This window comes from Corythoichthys intestinalis, chromosome 15, assembly GCF_030265065.1.
Source record: "Corythoichthys intestinalis isolate RoL2023-P3 chromosome 15, ASM3026506v1, whole genome shotgun sequence".
Taxonomy (NCBI): Eukaryota; Metazoa; Chordata; class Actinopteri; order Syngnathiformes; family Syngnathidae; genus Corythoichthys; species Corythoichthys intestinalis.
In genome coordinates this window covers 54,258,266-54,277,070 of record NC_080409.1, presented here as the reverse complement: position 1 = coordinate 54,277,070, position 18,805 = coordinate 54,258,266, and the positions used below count along the sequence as shown (strand labels likewise).

Genomic DNA, 18,805 nt, shown 5'->3' with positions numbered 1-18,805 from the left:
AAATAGAAAATAAATAGCACTTATACCATACTTGAAGGAAAACAATGCTGACAAGCCCATGTCTGCACCACCAACTCTCTCTCGCAATCAGTTCTCCCGAACAGTCCAGAACAAATGGCGGGACGCCCTGTCAAGGAACACTGGAGAATGCCCGACATCCAACTGAGAAGACGACTGATAAGACTCCAAGAGCCCCTTTGACGCTGAGGTGGCAAAATCCACAACCCTCGTTGCCCTGACAACAGTAACTCCCGAATCCTGTCCAATCTGCAAACTGACAATAATCCTAAACAACGCCCAAACACCCTTCTTCTGCCCACAGCCCGCCTTGCAAGAGCCTACAAAAGACAATGTTTAACTAAGCATTGTTATCTTTTTTCGGGAACCTTTTGTGACTTGTGATATGGTGACCTTGTATCCTCACCTGGCTTCGAAGCCTTTTTCCATCTTTCAAAATGGAGTTCGTACAAGGGGTTGAGACTAAGGTGAATGCGCGCAGTGTGGCCTTTTGTTTGGTTCTCGCTGGCCCGGGTCATTGGATCCGTGCCACCGCGGGTCCGGAGGTTCGGCTGGCGTGATTCCGGCAAGCTGACTAAAAGGTCAGATTCCTTCAATAGTTAACTTTCCTTATAGTGTGACAATTACGGGGGTTTAATGACACGTCTTTTATTTCTGGCACTAATAAACTTTGAGGAGAAAGAAAAATACAAATGTGCTGACTGCTTTGCGGCATATGTCACTTTCCCCATTCATTTCGCACGAATTCTGCAAAGATGGCAGAGCAACAAAAGAGACGAGAGGTTTTGTCTGAGGAGGAAAAAAAGGAAGGCCATCGGGATATACAGACTAAACATTGGCCCGGCTTTCACTCGCTGGCATGACGCCCCGCCCCGCGACTTATACTCAGGTGCGACTTACAGTCCTACAAATACGGCACCCGGAATGCCCTTTTACAAGCTATTATAGTTCTGCAAACAGCTGGATTCTCATTCAGCCTTTCTTTTGTGGGTTACTGGATCAAATTTGAATACAGGATGTCATGTTTTCATTTAAATGGTGATTTGATTGGCCATTGGCAAGTGCTTGTACTGTGTGCAAGTCTTTATATTAAGAGCTCTCATGGGGTGTGCAGGAAACTTGAAGTGAGCTTGTACTTGAGTAACAAGGTCCGGTGTGACATCACACTTTCAAATCTGCTTCACTTGCCGAGCTGTTTGAGTCATTGTGAGTGCAATCAAATCACACAAATTTTGTTCAATCTAATGGATGAAACATTGGAAGAAATGGCAATTTCACACAAGGTCACTTTTAGTATGGATTTTAAAAGTGACTTGCTTTGACATCAACACAACAATAGGACCAACAAAATGTTTTTTTCCCCCTCCTTTTTTAGATTTTTAAACTAACCTTGCATCATGTGAGTTGTTTGGTGCTCACTGTCAATAATGCTTTTAGGAATGTGTTGCAGCTTTTTTTTTTTTGTACCTACAAAAAGAATGTTCCGGAGCTGTTAGATGGTGTGACGATGGCAGAATTCTGGGTGAAAAATGTATTTTGTCATACAAACACACAGTATATAAGATAAAGGTGACTGAAAAGATTGTAAAAATGTTAACCATTTTCATGCATGGGGATAATGGGAGAACATCATGTATGCTAGTCTTATATATTAAAGAAAATTAATATCAAAAGTCCAATGCAGGTAGTCCCCGGGTTACAGACGAGTTGCCTTCCTACGCTGTTTACCCTTTAAGTACTCCTACACTATACAAAAAGTCCAAAAGTATTGTATTTTGTGGAGGAAACATTGCCCTTTGGTGGCAGCATTGGGTCTGGCTGTAAGACTGAGCAGACTCAGACTTCTGACATGGATAAAGGACAGCTGCGCTCTGGTTTGGCCCACATAAGGCTGTAAGTTGTTTCAGCTAATATATGTTTGAGCATGCATTTGTAATTATTTTTACAGCTAAAGTTTGTGGAGTTACGTGTGAGCAATTTGCTAAGAGAATTGTAAATATGTTAGCATTCGTAGTATTTAAGACTTTTGTTGGCAAATTAGGCTAATCTACTAAATTTACAAATAGATTAGCATAAATGAACTAGGGCTTTCAAAATTATCGTATTAACGGGTGGTGATTAATTTTTTTAATTAATCACGTTAAAATATTTGACACAATTAGCGCACATGCCCCGCTCAAACAGATTAAAATGACAGCAGCAGTGCAATGTCCACTTGTTACTTGTGTTTTTTGGAGTTTTGTCGCCCTCTGCTGGCGCTTGGGTGCGACTGTTTTTATGGGCTTCAGCACCCATGAACATTGTGTAATTATTGGCATTAACAATGGCGGGCTACTAGTTTATTTTTTGAAAATTTTACAAATTTTATTAAAACGAAAACATTAAAAGGGGTTTTAAAATAAAATTTCTATAACTTGTACTAACATTTAAGAACTACAAGTCTTTCTATCCATGGATCCCTTTAAGAGAATGTTAATGTCATCTTGTTGATTTATTGTTATAATAAACAAATATAGTACTAATATGTACCGTATGTTGAATGTATATATTCATCTTGTGTCTTATCTTTCCATTCCAACAATAATTTACAAAAAAATATGACATATTTTATAGATGGTTTGAATTGTGATTAATTACGATAAATTAATTTTCAAGCTGTAATTAACTCGATTAAAAATTTTAATCGTTTGACAGCCCTAAAATGAACGTTTGAACAATTGTTTCATGTCAAGTGTTTTTTGACTTTGAACAAATGTGTGTTAGTTTTACCAATTGTCAAAAATGAAGTCAAAAGCTTCAAAAAGCTGAATTGCCTTGTTTGCTGTCTGTAAAGCTGAACAACATCACATTTAGTGAGGACAGAACATGCCATACTAATGAAGTAAGGTAAAAAAAAAAATTTTTTTTTAAAGATACTGTGTGGTACAATAAGGTACTGTATATGTGACTAAAACAAAAACAACAACAAAACAAAATGGCAGACGAGACTCAAGCGTTGTAAAGTTGAAGTTGCGTAGGTCGAGTACATCGTAACCCAGGGAGTACCTGTAGTCTGAAGATGTATAGTGATCTTAGAAATACAGTACATGCTCTTAATGGGACTTCATTGTCAGTTTTCTTTGGGAAAGCTAAAAAATTGGGATCCTCTCGTCATTTCCGGTGCATGACTGTCTGAGGCCTCGGTGAATGGGCGTCTGGGCCCGGCTAGCAGCTCAGAGCCTTCCAGGAGACGCCACTGAAAAAAGGGTGACACTTGATGTCGCTCACACCTCCGCCGCCGCACCCCAGACGATAGCCGGCGTCAAACTGAAGTAACTGGAAACGCAAACGGAGACATAATTTGCACAGTATTCTCGATGTCACTTAAATAGGCTGGAAATCAGTGTTGTTTTCGAGTAGCATTGCTTCAAAAATGATTTTACTGAAGTAAAAGTAAGTCATCTGGAAATTTACTCAAGGTAAAAAAGTACAGGGTGAAAAGAATACTCAAGTAGTACGTTGCTTACAGTGAATCTTTGCATTTTTTTTCTCAGCACAATGTAATCTCAATGAGCTGATATTTTTATGCTTTACTATAACCTATTACACGACCATAATAGTTTAAAAAAAAAAAAAAAAACACAAAAATAATCGAATTCAGAAGAGAAAAATGAAACTCGTCCAAAAAGCATCAACGCCCTCTAGTGGAGAGAGAGAGAAAAATTCTCCCATGAAATTAAAACGATCATATCTTCGATTTTCTGTGGTCTTCTGTGCGGGGGGAAAACAAACTGGGAGAGAGGTGGAAATCCGCACTTTACGCCAATGCGTGAAATTTGTGTTCGATGATATCCCATCGAATAGTTAATAAGGTTAGGAATGTGTACTGTAAGCTTCTGGATAATATCAGCGTAAAATATGTGTGCATTCCGTACTTCGGTGAGAAGGGATGCAGCCGCGGTGCTCAGGTGGTCGGGGATGAGCAGCTGAGTGTGGGAGTTGATTCCTGTTGGGTGGAGCTGCCATAGAGGCTGAAAAGGGGAGTAAGAATATGCATGAGAAAATGAGTTTGTATATTTCTGTTGATTATATGTGACCTCATTCAAATCATCATCAATATTTTTAGATCAATACTGGCATCTGGGTGTAGTATTTTGTTCGACCACTGGTCCACTACAGTATGTTTCATGTTCATGGAAATTTGAATCCATGAAATAGATGTTCATGAACCGCTTAGTGAAGGATTGTAATTGTTTGAAAGTTTTCACCCAGTGAGATTTCTGCCTTTTATTTCAACTTTTGACTCATTTTGAGTCACATTATAAACACTTAAGATGTTGTCTTTTTTACACTGCTGGCCAAAAGTATTGGCACCCCTGCAATTCTGTCAGATAATGCTCCCAGAAAATGATTGCAATTACAAATGCTTTGGTAGTAATATTTTCACTTATTTTGCTTGCATTATCTGAGAGATTTGCAGGGGTGCCAATACTTTTAGCCAGCAGTGTAAATGTTTAACAACACACCATCTCAGCCATTAAATCAGTGGTTCTTAACCTTGCTAATGGTACTTAACCCCAAAAGTTTCACATGTGGATTCACTAAACCCTTCGGAATTAGATAATAAAACGTTTTTTTTCAAATTCAAAACTGATATTATCTAAGCTAGCAAGCTAATAGTTTAGCAAATACCCGTTCAAAATTCTTCTCATATTGACCGCATGTTTTATAAACAAAAATTTGACACCACGCTGCCCATGGGTCTGTTGTACTCCCTTGTACCAAGTGTGAGTCAACCTTCCACTGAGCAAACCAGTTCCCCCTCCCATCAGATCGAGGACTAGTGGTTAAAAGAAATGGATTAAGCCTGTAAATTGGGAGCAAACCCGTCCAAAACCTGGTCTAAAAAGCCACTTTCCCTAGATTTAATCAGCGTACGAAAACAGGGCTCTGCATTTCTTTACCTCCGCCGAACCCCTTAGACTTACTCACCGAACCCCTGGGGTTCGGTCGAACCCAGGTTAAGAACCACTGCTTTATATATCCTCTCTGCATGTGTCCATCACTTACCATTCCCGTGAGAAGTTCAAACAATAGTGCCCCCAAACTCCACCAATCGCATGCTTCTGTAATTCTGGACACTCCACCAATTTCTGGTGACAAAAGCAATGTTACAAAGTTGTAATAAACACACCTATATGACAGGAGCCAGGCCTGGCCCTGGGTGACTAGGCGCCCTAGGGCGACGTGTCGCTAGGAAAATAACAATATTGTGATTTTGAAGCTTTGAATTAACTGGCTAAGAACTTCATTGCTTCAAGCAGGGGTCGCGTTAACCGAATATTTTCCGTCGTTGACCGGTTTTTTAAAACGGTGACGGAAAAATCTGAAGTCCATCCGTCATTTTGACAGGTTGCAATTCACACCCCAGACCCGGGGTAGCGAGTGAGCATATTAATTAGCTATTGTCTCTCTTGATGCATGACGTCGTTGGCCTTACTCGGAAAAATGTCAAGGCAACTGAGTCTTTGCCTGGCACGGCCAGACTGTTCTCCCTGTATTTTTCAAACACTGAGAGAAAAGTCTGGGACACACCCTCTCGAGTAGGTACAAAATCAATTGACAAATCAGATTTGTTTATTTGCGTGACGTGTTCTTCACGAGCAACGTCACTCTTGCGCGCCGAAAGTCGTCTCTACAACAACACGGATGGCGAACGGGAGAGCCGAGAATATTTTCCAATCCGCGGTAAATTCAGTTTTAAATGAGCTAAAACACATCGACACGAGACATTGACAACAGTCTGTCTCGCGCTAGTCATGTTGAATAAACTCCGTTCTCCTCGTATGTTTACTTCCGCGCGCAAGTCCCTCGTCCTGCCCTCGTCGCTTTGCTAAACGGCACGTCTGCCCGTCGCTGATTGGTGCACTCCGCTGTCTGTTTGCCTCTTGTTAAGCTTGTTCGGACAGAATATTAATTAAAATGAATGAAAACTAAATACTATTGAATATGTCATTATTATCATTTTAAAAATGTAAGTGACGGGTAAAAATTGATTATGACCGGATTTTTATGACACTGTCAGTCAAAATGACAGACAACGAAAAAGTCTAGCGCAACCTCTGGCTTCAAGAAGCTTCATTTAGCCATCACTGCTCAATGTAATCTCTCACTTTTATGAGAGACAGACAACCTCTTCTACCACCTGCTGTCAACACTGCTGTCGTACAACATGCCTCCCAGCATGTGTTGCAGCACTAGAGTTGTAAATAACATTTAAACTTCACGTTCTGTGCTAATTATTTATTTAGTTAGTGTCCAAGTTGCTTTATTAATTGCTAGTTATGCTATTTAGTTTGCTGTTATGTGATAATTTTGGTTTCGTTTTGAAAATGTGAGTTTGAGCGACCTTTGATTTAATCACCTGCCATTATTTGTCCTTTTTCGTGAAGTGGATCTGCTTACCTACTGTAAACGTGGACTGTTCCTCCCTGCCTCATATGTGCCACAAAATAGCAGGTGGCTAATACAGTCCAGGTCGGAAATTGCAAATATTTTTTAAATGTAGCCTATTTAAATGTACTTCTTATGTTGGAAAACTACGGAGCCCCCCGGGTGCCAGGATACAAAAAAAAAATAAATAAAAATCATATCTTATCTGTACCCACAGTTTGGTAATCTGTGGGTACAGTTTAGTAATCTGTACCCACAGAATACTAAACTGTACCCACAGTTTACTAAACTGTGTACCCACAGTTTAGCAATCTGTACCCACAGATTAGTAAACTGTACCCACAGTTTCCCAAAATTTCAGATTGCTAAACTGAAATTTTGGTTGATGACACCTGAAAGTGAAATTTTAGACGGCTACTAAAGAAAACGTGCAATAGTTAACTTTTAAAATCCCTTTGTTCGCCGTGGGCAAAACGTGCAGGTGCTTGCTCGGTCAGTCCCTCGGCGTTTGGAGTCCCCGCCAAGCATTGATGACAACTGTTTCCGGGTCATTGCTAAACTGTGGGTACAGATGAATAAACTGTGGGTACAGTTTAGTAATCTGCGGGTACAGATTAGTAAACTGTGGGTACAGATGACTAAAATGTACCCTCAGATTACTAAACTGTGGGAACAGATTAGCTATGATTTTTATTTTTTTTTTCTACCCTGGCACCCGGGGGTAGAAAACGTTCTGTAAACCTAGTGCGAGAAATATTTTTCAGGGTATTTTTTTGGCGCCTCCACCACTAGATAGCACCCTGGCTACCGCCTGACTCGTCGATGCCCAGGACCGGCCCTGACAGAAGCAGTTTGACGCTACCTGGTGCACAGTACATCTCTTCCATAGCGTCGCAGTCGATTTCGGACTGAACCTCACTCCACTGCCCAAAAAAAGTCAAGCTCACCTTTCCTGTACAAACAAAGAGCAATATATTTTCGACAAAATAAAACAGGCTGTCCTCTCTGCGTGACACTCACCGTTGCTGGTTAGCAGAACATTTCTGGGATTGAGGTCCCGACATACGATGCCCTGTTGATGGAGGCTCTCCAGGGCCAACAAGATCTGGGCACCCCACACACTCACTTGGGATTCGGGAAGCCCCCAGCAAGTCTGCCGGCCGGACTTTTCTGAGGATTTGAGCGGTAAACGAGGTACGTGGCACCATCCCTCCACCTCAATGATCTGGTCATCTCCCGTCCTTTCTGGTGAGTCCTCAGTCCTCTTTTGGACTCCGAGGAGGCGGGGGGAGTACCAGCTCGAAAAGGATCCCTCGGCGGTCGGGGACACTTTTCCGGGACTTAAAGGTTCTTCACTAATCGGACTTGTTTCCTTTGCGGGCCATTCGCTCCCCGAGGTGGCCCGTGCTTCCGAGTGGTCCGAGAACACGGCTTGGTCCGTGCTCTTGAGAACCACCACTCCGTTATGCTCCTCTGAAGGGGAGCTGCCGGCTTGCTTCGCGTCTAAGTTTGTAGCCTCGCTTAAAGCCGGTCCCTGGGAAAAGCTCGGGGCATCCCAAGACGCCCTACCGTGAATTTGTGTTTGGCAATGAAGTGGAAGATGTAAAATGGCTGGAGAAGACTGATTTTTAGTGTTTGGAGATTCTGTTCTAAGACTTGAGTTGTGTGAATGAATTGTCATCTTCATGTCAGGGACTGCATAGGGGTTGATTTGTTGACTTCTACGCGCCGGATCTGCAGCCTTCCAAGCCGCTTCAAAGTCAGAGCTGCACTCTATTAGTCCAATTCCACCTTTCTTCTCATTGACTTCTGACATGACGTCCAGAGCTTGACTGATGCGAGCGCAAGATAGAGGAAGAGCGAGCTTGTCCTGAGTTTGAGACGAGTGCAGACACAAAGTCGGAGCTGGCGGATGGATGCGAGCGTTGACCTGCGTGCTTGCGGGTCCAGAGAGCAGAGTGGCGCGGTCAGTCTCTGTGCGGAATGGCGCAGCGGAACGGGAATTCTGGAGGCAACCCGTCTCCTCGATGTAGGAGTAGGTCCGACAGCTGTCCAGACGGAGCCGGGTCTCTTCCCAAGACCTCGGGTCTTCCGCATCCGGGCTCTCGTCGTTCGGCTTGTGAGGACCGCTTTCCTTGCTGACGCTGTGCTTGTAGTCTGTGCAGATTGCGGGTGAGGTGTAGCTGCTCTTCATCTTGACGTTGCGCTGGCCAGATGTGATGCATTCTGGGTGCTCCTTTGCTCTCTCCTTTCGCAGTTTGTGAAGTTTTGAGAAAAGCCTCCCACCTTCGGAAAAATCAAACACTTAAAGATTAATTCATTCATCCAGTCATTTTCCATGCCGCTTTTCCTCACGAGGGTCGCGGAGGTGCTGGAGCCTATCCCAGCTAACTACGGGCAGTAGGCAGGGTACACCCTGAACTGGTTGCCAGCCAATTGCAGGGCACAAGGAGACGTACAACCATTCATACCTACGGTCAATTTAGAGTATTCAGTCAGCCTACCATGCATGTTTTTGTGATGTGGGAGGAAACCGGAGTTCCCAGAGAAAACCCACGCAGGCACGGGGAGAACATGCAAACTCCACACAGGAAGGCCGAAGCCTGGGATTGAACCCTTGATCTCAGAACTGTGAGGCAGACATGCTAACCACCCAGCCACTGAGAAGATTTAAGATTAATAATAAAGATAAATTTAGTGATTTGTCGCCATCAATGGTAAAAGCTAAATCTTTTTGGAGTGTCATTTACATGCTGTTTTTTTTTACCTGTCCTGTTCAGCTGTTCTGACAAGGAGAATAAGAATCTGAGTGTCTTTATGCTCTGAACAGTTTTAATGTATCACATGGGAGTTCGATATAAAGTGATCCCTTGCTATATCGCGCTTTAAACTTCGTGCCCTCAGTCCATCGCAGATTTTTTTCTATTAAGAAAAATTTTTTAGGATATGTTCCACGGAGGAAAAAGCCGAGGGACCTGGGTTTGGTCGAGTCAATAAAAGGGGAAAAAGTCGCCGAGGTTGTGAAATTACTCCACGGCGGCGGAGTTTCGGGGATTGATGAAGTCCGCTCTGGGTATCTCAAGGCTTTGGATGTTGCATGGCTTGTCTTGGTTGACGCGCCTGTGCAACATTGTGTGGTTATCGGGGGCAATGCCTTTGGAATGGCAAACCGGGGTGGTGGTCCTTATCTTTAAGAAAGGCGACCAGAGGGTGTGTTCCTACTATCGGGGGATCACACTCCTCAGCCTCCCCGGGAATATCTGCGCCAGGGTACTGGAAAGGAGGTTCCGGTCGATAGTTGAACCTCCGATCGAAGAGGAACAATGTGGTTTTCGTTCAGGCCGTGGAACCACGGACCAGCTCTTTACCCTCGCGAGGGTGCTTGAGGGGGCATGGGAGTTTGCCAATTCAGTCCACATGTGTTTTGTGGATTTGGAGAAGTTTTATGACCGTGTTCCCAGTGGCACCCTTTGGGGGGGTACTCCAGGAGTATGGGGTGGATGGCCCTTTGCTAGGGGCCATCCAGTCCCTCTAACACAGGAGTATGAGTCTGGTCCGTGTGGCCGGCATTAAGTCGGATCTGTTCCCAGTGAGGGTTGGACTCCGCCAGGGCTGCCCTTTGTCACAGGTTCTGTTTGTGACTTTCATGGACAAAATTTCTAGGCGCAGCCAGGTGGTGGAGGGGGTCGAGTTCGGTGGTGGGAGGAGCTCAGCTCTGCTTTTTGCAGATGATGTGGCCCTTCTGGCTCCATCGCACAGTGACCTCCAGCTCTCGCTGGGACAGTTCGCAGCCGAGTGTGAAGCGGCTGGGATGAGAATCAGCACCTCTAAGTTTGAGGCCATGGTTCTCAGCCAGAAAAGGGTGGATTGCTCGCTCCAAGTCAGGGATGAATTCCTGCCCCAGGTGGAGGAATTTAAGTATCTCTGGATCTTGTTCACAAGTGAGGGTAGGTCGGAGTGTGAGATTGACAGGCGGATTGGGGCGGTGTCCGCAGTTTTTCGGGCACTTAACCAGTCTGTCGTTGTGAAGAGGGAGCTAAGCTGGAAGACGAAGCTCTCGATTTACCGGCCAATCTACGTTTCTATCCTCACCTATGGCCACGAACTTTGGGTAATGACTGAAAGAACAAGATGGCGGATACAAGCGGCTGAAATGAGTTTACTTCGTAGAGTGGCCGGGCTCAGCCTTCGAGATAGGGTGAGGAGCTCGGTCATCCGGGAGGGACTCTGAGTAGAGCGAGGAGTCAGTTGAGGTGGTTTGGACATTTGGTTAGCATGCCCCCCTGGACGCCTTCCTCGGGGAGTGTTTCAGGCATGTCCAATTGGGAAGAGACCCCGGGGCCAACCCAGGACACGCTGGAAAAACGACATCTCTCGACTGGCCTGGGAACACCTTGGAATTCTCCCAGATGAGCTGGTGGAGGTGGTTGGGGAGAGGGCTGTCTGGACCTCTTTGCTGAGGCTGCTGCCCCCACGACCCGGATTCGGATAAGCGGGAGACAACAACGACGACGAAGATATGTGCATGTATAGACGTACAAATCGGTGTCGTTTTTGGTAGCTCTTTTAATTTTAGTCTTAGTCTTCGTCTTTTGGACGATAATACTTATTAGTTTTAGTCGTATTTTGGTTTTTTCTCAAAATGTGTTTGTCTAGTTTTAGTTCACGAAAAAAGACTAATTTCGTCTAGTTTTAGTCAACTTTTACTAAAAATAAGGACGTTCAAGCTAGGCGCTAACGAGAATGCATAGCTCCATTGCTATTGCTATTGCTATTATTTCCACAATGTTTAAAAGTTTATACCTATATTTACACAGTATATTTGTAGTTTCCATTTCCTCACGATGGGATTAACAATGGTTTATCACATTTTATCTTATGCTAAACTGTTAAGCATGTTTTTAAAATTCGTAGCAGCCAAAAACAACACTTACTAATGAATTAAAAACAGAATAAAATCAATTCAAATACATGCAACAGTTGGGCCACACAGGACAGAAAGGCCAGGGCCATTTTTGGGTTCCAGTCCACCCTTGCCTATTAACATAATGGCTAATTATATTTATCCATGGACACCATGTCGGGGGCCAGATAACTGAGGAGAAAGAGGAGGGAGGGAGTAAGTCATGTTATTGACCTGCTGATTTTGGCTATTTGAGGTCCGGCTCGGTCTGTTCCTCCCGAAAATATGTTTCTTTAAATCCTACCATGTTTAAGATGCACTTGATGTCGTTTCCTTACCTTTGACATGTTCAAGATGGAGGTACACGGTGTCCTCGCTGACATAGTACCGCAGCAGCTTCACCATGTACGGCACTCCTTGAGGGATGATGGTCGGCTGCTCCCTGCTTTCCCAGCTGGACTTCATCAGACTCTTCAAAAGCAAATGCATGACGTACAGTAAGGGATAACATGATTTGCTGTCGTTGTCATTCAAAATAGAAGTGGTGAGTAGAAACCATGCATTCAGTTGTTATTAGATCATTGACTGATTGGATTTGTTTGAGCAAAATAAGGTTTTTGCAGATTTGCTTACAGTTTGTGCTCCAAACCAGAGACTTGATCATGATAGATTGTATTTAGATTTGGAGTAGAATTCTGTTTTTCCAAAAAATGATTCAAATTATACAACAGGATGGATGGATGATACATACTGTACGTACATATTAGGGGTGTAACGGTAACCACAAGTCACAAGTACATAACTGGGTACGAAAGTCAAGGTTCTGTACGGGTTCGGTACAACAGGGCTTGATTGAGGTAACAGTTAAAGTCAGGTAGCACTCGCCAGCTTTGGTAACTTTTATTTCTATGTATACATTGAGGAGCAGAAGTATTTGCACCCCTAGTGATTTTGCACTTTCACCCACTTAGAAAATAGGTAGAGGTACGAAATTTCAATCATAGGTGCATTTCCACTCATAGAGATATGATCTTTTTTAAAAAAATCCAGAAATCACATAGTATGGTTTTAAAAAATAATGTATTTGTAATTTACTGGGGTTCATAAATATTTGTACCCCTGAGAAACTCAGTGCTAACTGCCACTGACAGCCATCCAATCGGCTTCGAACCAGCGAATGAACATCATTTGCTGCCATCCCTCCCACTTCAAACGGATTGGATGTCTACTAGTGTTAATATATATGATGTATGTAAAAATCAACATTAGGGTTATCAATCAATCAATCCCCAAAAAATAATTTAACAATCAATGATCTACATAATCATCATTAGTCAGAGCTTTAAATTAGACATACATGGAGCAAAAAGTGCATGTTTGTCATATTTTAATACGCACCTTTACGACAAATGTCTCCTTATTGACCATGCTTTGCACAACTAAGACCTACGCAAAAAAAAAAAAATAATAATAACCATGTTTAAATAGGATATACTGTAGTTTAAATCGGAATATCCATTTTAATCAACAGAGGGTTATTTCCATTTATTTATTCTTACCTTATCACTGACGCCCACCACTTTACACATCTCCAGATCCTCCACAGGAGAACTCAAGTGTCTTACCGGGCGGAATCTCAGACTGCTGTAGCCCTAGTGAAATCAAGCAGAAATGTTAACAATTTGTCATGTTAGGTCAAGAAGACCCATGTTTGACTCTACCATACATAGTTATTATTCATTAAAAATGTTATCAAAAGCTAGCAGAACATCCATCCATTATCTACTGCTTCATACAGAGTTGGGTCGCAGGGGCAACGGCTTTAGCAGGGAAGCTCAGACTTCCCTCTCCCCAGCCACTTCAACCAGATCTCAAGGTATTCCCAAGCCAGCCGAGAGACATAGTGTGTTCTGGGTCATCCCCGGGGCCTCCCGCTGGCGGGACATGCCCGGAACCCCTCTCCAGGAGGCATGGCCAGGAGGTCCAGGTGGCACCCGAGCCACCTCAGCTGGCTCCTCTCAATGCGAAGGAGTAGCAACTCGAGTCCCTCCCGGATGACTGAACTTCTCTCCCTATCTCTAAGGGAGAGCCGGACACCCTGCGGAGGAAACTCATTTGGCAGCTTGTATCCGGGATCTTGTTCTTTCAGTCAGGACCCACATCTCGTGAGCATAGGTGAGGGTAGGAACATAGATCAACTTGTAAATCGAACCTATCCTCTCTCGTGAACAAGACCCCAAAGATACTTGAACTCCACTTTGGGCAGGATCTCATCCCCGACCCGGTGAGGGCACGCCACTTTTCTGAATGAGAACCAGGGTCTAAGATTTGAAGGTGCTGATCTTCATCTCAATCGCTTCACACTCGGCTGCGAACCGCTCCAGTGAGACTTGGAGATCACGGCTTGATGCGGCATCATCTGCAAAATGTAGAGATGCAATGCTGAGGCCGCCAAACCGGATCCCTTCGACACATCGACTGCACCTAGAACTTCTGTCCATAAAAGTTAAGAATAGAATCAGTGACAAAGGGCAACCTTGGTGTAGTCCAACCCTCACTGGGAACGAATCCAACTTACTGCCGGCAATGGTGGACCAAACTCTGGCACTGTACAGTGACCGAAAAGCCCTTACCAGGGGGCATAGTACCCCGTAATCCTGAAGCACACCCCACAGGACTCCCCGAGGGACACGGTCGAACGCCCTCTCCAAATCCACAAAACACATGTAGACCGGTCGGGCTAACTCCCATGCACCTTCGAGTTCCCTGCCAAGGGTGTAGAGCTTATCCGCTGTTCCACAGCCTGGACGATAAACCACACTGCTCCTCCCGAATCTCAGATTCGACTTCCCGACGGACCCTTCTCTCCAGCACCCCTGAATAACCTTTACCAGGAAGGCTGAGGACTGAGATCCCAACCATAACAGTGCATGTTCATACCCCTAAATGAGAATTGCCTTTCCCGAGGTTGTCCTGCAGGTGTGTTATGAATATCTCCTCAGCTCTCTTCAAATACTGGGTCGTCTTCCTCTTAACAGCCTCCCGACGCTCTTTGTTTGGGTCCACTGGAAGACAAATTGGAAATGTATCATGACCACTTGCTGTGTAGCTACATTTGGCGCAAGTCGACAAGGCCTGACTAAAACGGAACTTTTGATATGTAACTTCCTGTTTTTATTCTGGTCTGTAGTCAGTCATGGAATATAAAAACATGCAACTGAATTTAGGGACTGGACGAGACAGCTGTAGGTTTGGATATGTATTGTTTCCAGATTTAACTTTAGTATTTCATTTAGTGAGGAACCAATTTGATTACCTAACTTATTGGTTTGAAATTTTATAATAGTGTAGAACAGGGGTGTGAAGGAATCTGACCTTTTAGCCGGATTGCCGGAATCACCCCAGCCGAACCGCTGGACCCGCGCTGGTGCAGATCCAACGATCCGAGCCGGCGAGACTTCGACAACCCGGCCAAAAGTCCAAAACTCTGTGCGTTCAACCTAGTCTTAACCTCTTGTACTGACTCCATTTTGAAAGCTGGTAAAAGGCTTCGAAACACAAGTTGATCATTTTATTTTGAGTCGACAGCAATCATAACACACAGAGGGACCAACAATTAGTTAAACATTCAGTCTTTTGAAGGCTCTCGCGGGGCGGGCTGTGGGCAGAAGAAGGGTGTGTTTGGGCGTTATTTAGGATTATTGTCTGTTTTTGGATTGGACAGGAGGATTCGGGAGTTACTTGTGTCAGGGCAGCGAGGGTTGTGGATTTTACTCAGCGTCAAAGGGGCTCTCGGAGTCTTATCAGTTGTGTTATTAATTGGATATCGGGCGTTCTCCGGTGTTTCTTGTGTTGGTACAGGGCGTCCCACCATTTGTTCTGGACTGTCCAGGAGAACGGATTGCGAGAGTTGGTGGTGCAGACGCGGGCTTGTCAGCGTCAATCTTGCTCAGCCAGTTGCATGACGCAAACATTGGGCTTCTGTGATAAGAAGGCGTCGTGTATCTCTTATGCACTGTATTCTGCTTGTTTTCCTTAAAGTATGGTATAAGTGCTATTTATTTTATATTGGGTGTGTTAGAGTAATACAAACAGTAAACACGAGAATAGATACTATTCCCTGATTGATTATATCAAGTGTGTTAGAATAATGCAAACAGTTAGACGGTGCCTACAAGAAAAGGTACTATCTCCTTCAATGGTTACTTATTGTTGATTTTGAGGCATTTCAGGGTCACTTCTTGTAGATATGGAGTTACTTCCTGTTGATGTTGTGGTATTTGAGGTCACTTCCTGTTCATATTGAGTCACTTTGGTTGGAGATCAGGAGGAGTGTATGGTTGGTATATTGGGTCACTTCCTGTTGATTTTTATGGCATTTCGGACTTCCTGTAGATATCGGGTAATTTCCTTTTTATTTAGGGGCATTTTGGGTTCGCTTCTTGTTCATGTTGGGTGACTTCCTATTGATAGGGGGGGATTTCAGGGTCCCTTCCTGTTGATTTTGAGTCATTCCAGGGTCACTTCTTGTAGATATGGGGTTACTTCCTCTTGATGTTGGGGCATTTCAAGGTCACTTCCTGATGATCTGGTGGCATTTCAGGGTAACTACTAGTTGATTTTAAGGCATTTGAATGAATGAAATATATTTTTTGTCATCATCATTGGTATCATTGACAATCATTGACAATTACAAAATGTGATATGATTTGCCCGAAGGAAGAAATTTAAGGTTCATATTGAGTCACTTGGGTTGGAAATCAATAGGAGGGAATGGAAGTTTTGGTGCTCTTGAGATGAATGGTGAATAGGGGCATTGGATATGAATGGGAAATTTTGGCCATTACAAATGAATGGGTATGTTTTTGTCCAATTTTGGCTAAACAGTACATTTTTAGCAAAAACTGTGTATAACTTTTGTGCCCCTTAGTATCCTGAATTTTTTTTTTGATGTATAAATCATGTGATTCAGACAAAAATTTAAGGACAAATAGCATTTTGAAGTTTCATTGTTTTGGTTAAAAAAAAAAACAACAACAAAAAACACGTTTTTGTGCTAACCATCATCTTTGGGGTGTCAAACCAAAGAGCCCGTGTCGAATGAGAATACCAGTCTTTAGGTGTACGAACGGTGTCGGTGGCTCAAAACGCCATTGAAAAAAAAGGCATATAAGCTACCATGGAAAAATAACAAGGTAGTACTTACACTGGACGCCATTCAAGAGTAAGTCCACGCCATTCTTATAATAACTGAAAGCTGCCTCATAGTCCTCGTTGACCTCACTGTCCAGAGCCATGTGAATCTGCTTGGCCGCCTCCACCAAGTAATCACGTTTGGCCATCCTCGAGCCCAGGCTTTGTCCGGTTGGGTCTAAGGAGCACCGTGGAACAGTTACTGGAAGCCATGCTCGAGTTTGGTAAACATGAAAAAGAAAGCGAAAGCATTGTTTTTTTTTCTCACCCACCTTTGCTTCCTGGTCTCATCAAAAGCAGGACACATCTTTGCTAGCTGTCACTGTTGGAGCCATATTGTGAGGCAAGTGTGCTTCTTCCCCCAATGAGCACCAGGATGAGACCTCTGGGACAGAGCATGACGGTCTGGAATTGTGGAAGAGTTAACTTTGGTTCGCGCACACAGAAAGGGAAATGAAAAAGCTCAGGCCTACAATAGTAGAGACTGATACAAATTGAGTAAATACTTCAAATGTTTCACTGATATGAACATTAAAAGTAAATGTTCAAACATATCTAAATTGGAGCTTTAACAATGGCCACATAGTATGCGCTCATTCCTAAATCTGACAAGCTGAAGCATCACATCCTGACATGAACATTTACGGACTCCTCAGCAAGCATAGAAGTATAGCCAGTTTCTTCACATTGATCTGAGACAACACAGATGATAAAACCCAACATGAAAACAATAAAAACAATGTACCTTATCCGGTGAGGCCGACCGTACGCCTTAGCAGCATCAGCATCATCGAGCACACCGCACACGCTTCCGAGGAGCAGCGGAGGAGGAGAAATGGCAGGCCCTGCCTCCGATAGGCTGAGCGTGATATCACGTTCGGGTACCATTTCACACGCAGTACTTCCTTCCCCCACTCTCATCCTGCCAGATGCCGTCTGATTTAAAGAGACAGCGTTGTTTTCTTGCACGGGAGCCTTATCACTTCTGAGTTTTACCTCTAGACTACTGCTGTTGTGGTTCAACAGTAACATCATCAAGAGTATGGAGGCTGAACGGATATTATATTTCTTTAATACCTAGCATTTACTATGAAAAAAAACTGCTCATATTCAGACTCCATAGTGATGTATGCTTAGTACCAGATGCTCCCCCTTTCTCTCACCCCCCCAGGGAAGGGCAGGATTACAGAGGGGCAGTGGTAACCTTGTGTGGCTCTCTCGGAGGAGGGTAAGAATTAGAGGGTGCAAGCAGCCTTTTCTCAAAAGCAAAATGGAAGACGTATGGTCTAAGCGGGTAAAAGCTATATATTGATTCAATTTAGAAGACTTCAATTATTATTCTTTCTTCAGTTATTATTCTATTCTTCAGTATTCTTTCTAACTCCATTTTCGATTTGATGGTTGTCTGAAAGCGACACTTTTCAGTTTTGGTCAATTTTAGCGTCACCATTGGACAAAAGCGGTACTGTTTTGCCTTAAAGTGCCTGCGACATCATAAAAAAAAAAATCTTAAATAGCATTATTATGTGAATTAGAATCATATTTTGAGACAATTGGCCTATATACAACAATTTGGCAAAGCGCGGATGACGAAAAATTAGTCTTTTAATCTGCCGTTTAGCCCCGCTTGTCATTATAGCGCTTTAGCGTCACCACCTGGAGGATGACGTCGGCAGGGTCACGATTTCATCTGCTATTGGGGCCATTTACACGGTGACTCTCCGAGAATACGAAAAATTTCAAATTTGCATTTATATGGGCCCGTCTCCATTCGAACAGTGTCACAAGTCTGCATGAAAATGATGTAGTATTCATGCCAAGCCCTAGGGGGGAGTGCAGATTTACAATGCGACAGTGAATGATGCACTTTGACCACTAGCAAGCTCCTCAGCCCGGAAGAAAATATGCCCGACCACTCGAAGCATTGGCATTTTTCTTTTGTTCAAAAATGCACAAAAATGGAAATATTCAACATATTTCATTTTAAAATATTATTAAAACTAAATTAAAGCTGACACTCCGCAATATTTGCTGTTTTTAATGTTTAGTACCACCACTGCGCACACCCAATGTGACGTGTACGAGTGCTGACGTTATCGGCGCGGTCTCGCGCCGGGGGAGCCTTTGATATGCATGCGGAGCAAGCCCCCCTCAAACCCCCGCAATCGAATTCTTCCACTTTGGAGGCAGGATTCAGAATTTTTCGTCTTCAAAACTATCAACTTCTTGCACCTCTCGAATGGTATTATATGCCACCGG

The 18,805-nt window shown here is 43.6% G+C and overlaps 1 protein-coding gene across 1 annotated transcript; it reads right to left on the bottom strand.

Moving 5' to 3' along the window:
* Positions 1 to 1,469: 1,469 nt before the first annotated feature.
* Positions 1,470 to 17,421, bottom strand: rps6kl1 (ribosomal protein S6 kinase-like 1). Its single transcript, XM_057860036.1, has 12 exons — positions 17,292 to 17,421; positions 16,819 to 16,951; positions 16,560 to 16,724; positions 14,294 to 14,418; positions 12,913 to 13,005; positions 12,752 to 12,799; positions 11,692 to 11,824; positions 7,471 to 8,736; positions 7,313 to 7,402; positions 5,068 to 5,150; positions 3,933 to 4,028; positions 1,470 to 3,333 (listed from the first exon to the last, which is right to left on the bottom strand). The coding sequence occupies exons 2-12, from the start codon at positions 16,835 to 16,837 to the stop codon at positions 3,223 to 3,225; spliced, it is 2,229 nt and encodes a 742-aa protein (XP_057716019.1). The 5' UTR covers positions 16,838 to 16,951; positions 17,292 to 17,421; the 3' UTR covers positions 1,470 to 3,222.
* Between the last annotated feature and the right edge of the window lie 1,384 nt (positions 17,422 to 18,805).

Excerpts from the sequence above, each read along its gene's own strand:
- rps6kl1 (XM_057860036.1), bottom strand. Across the intron at positions 7,403-7,470 it reads TGTTCTGCTAACCAGCAACG|GAAAGGTGAGCTTGACTTTT; the intron begins GTGAGTGTCACG and ends TTGTTTGTACAG. Across the intron at positions 3,334-3,932 it reads CTGCATCCCTTCTCACCGAA|TTACTTCAGTTTGACGCCGG; the intron begins GTACGGAATGCA and ends TTGCGTTTCCAG.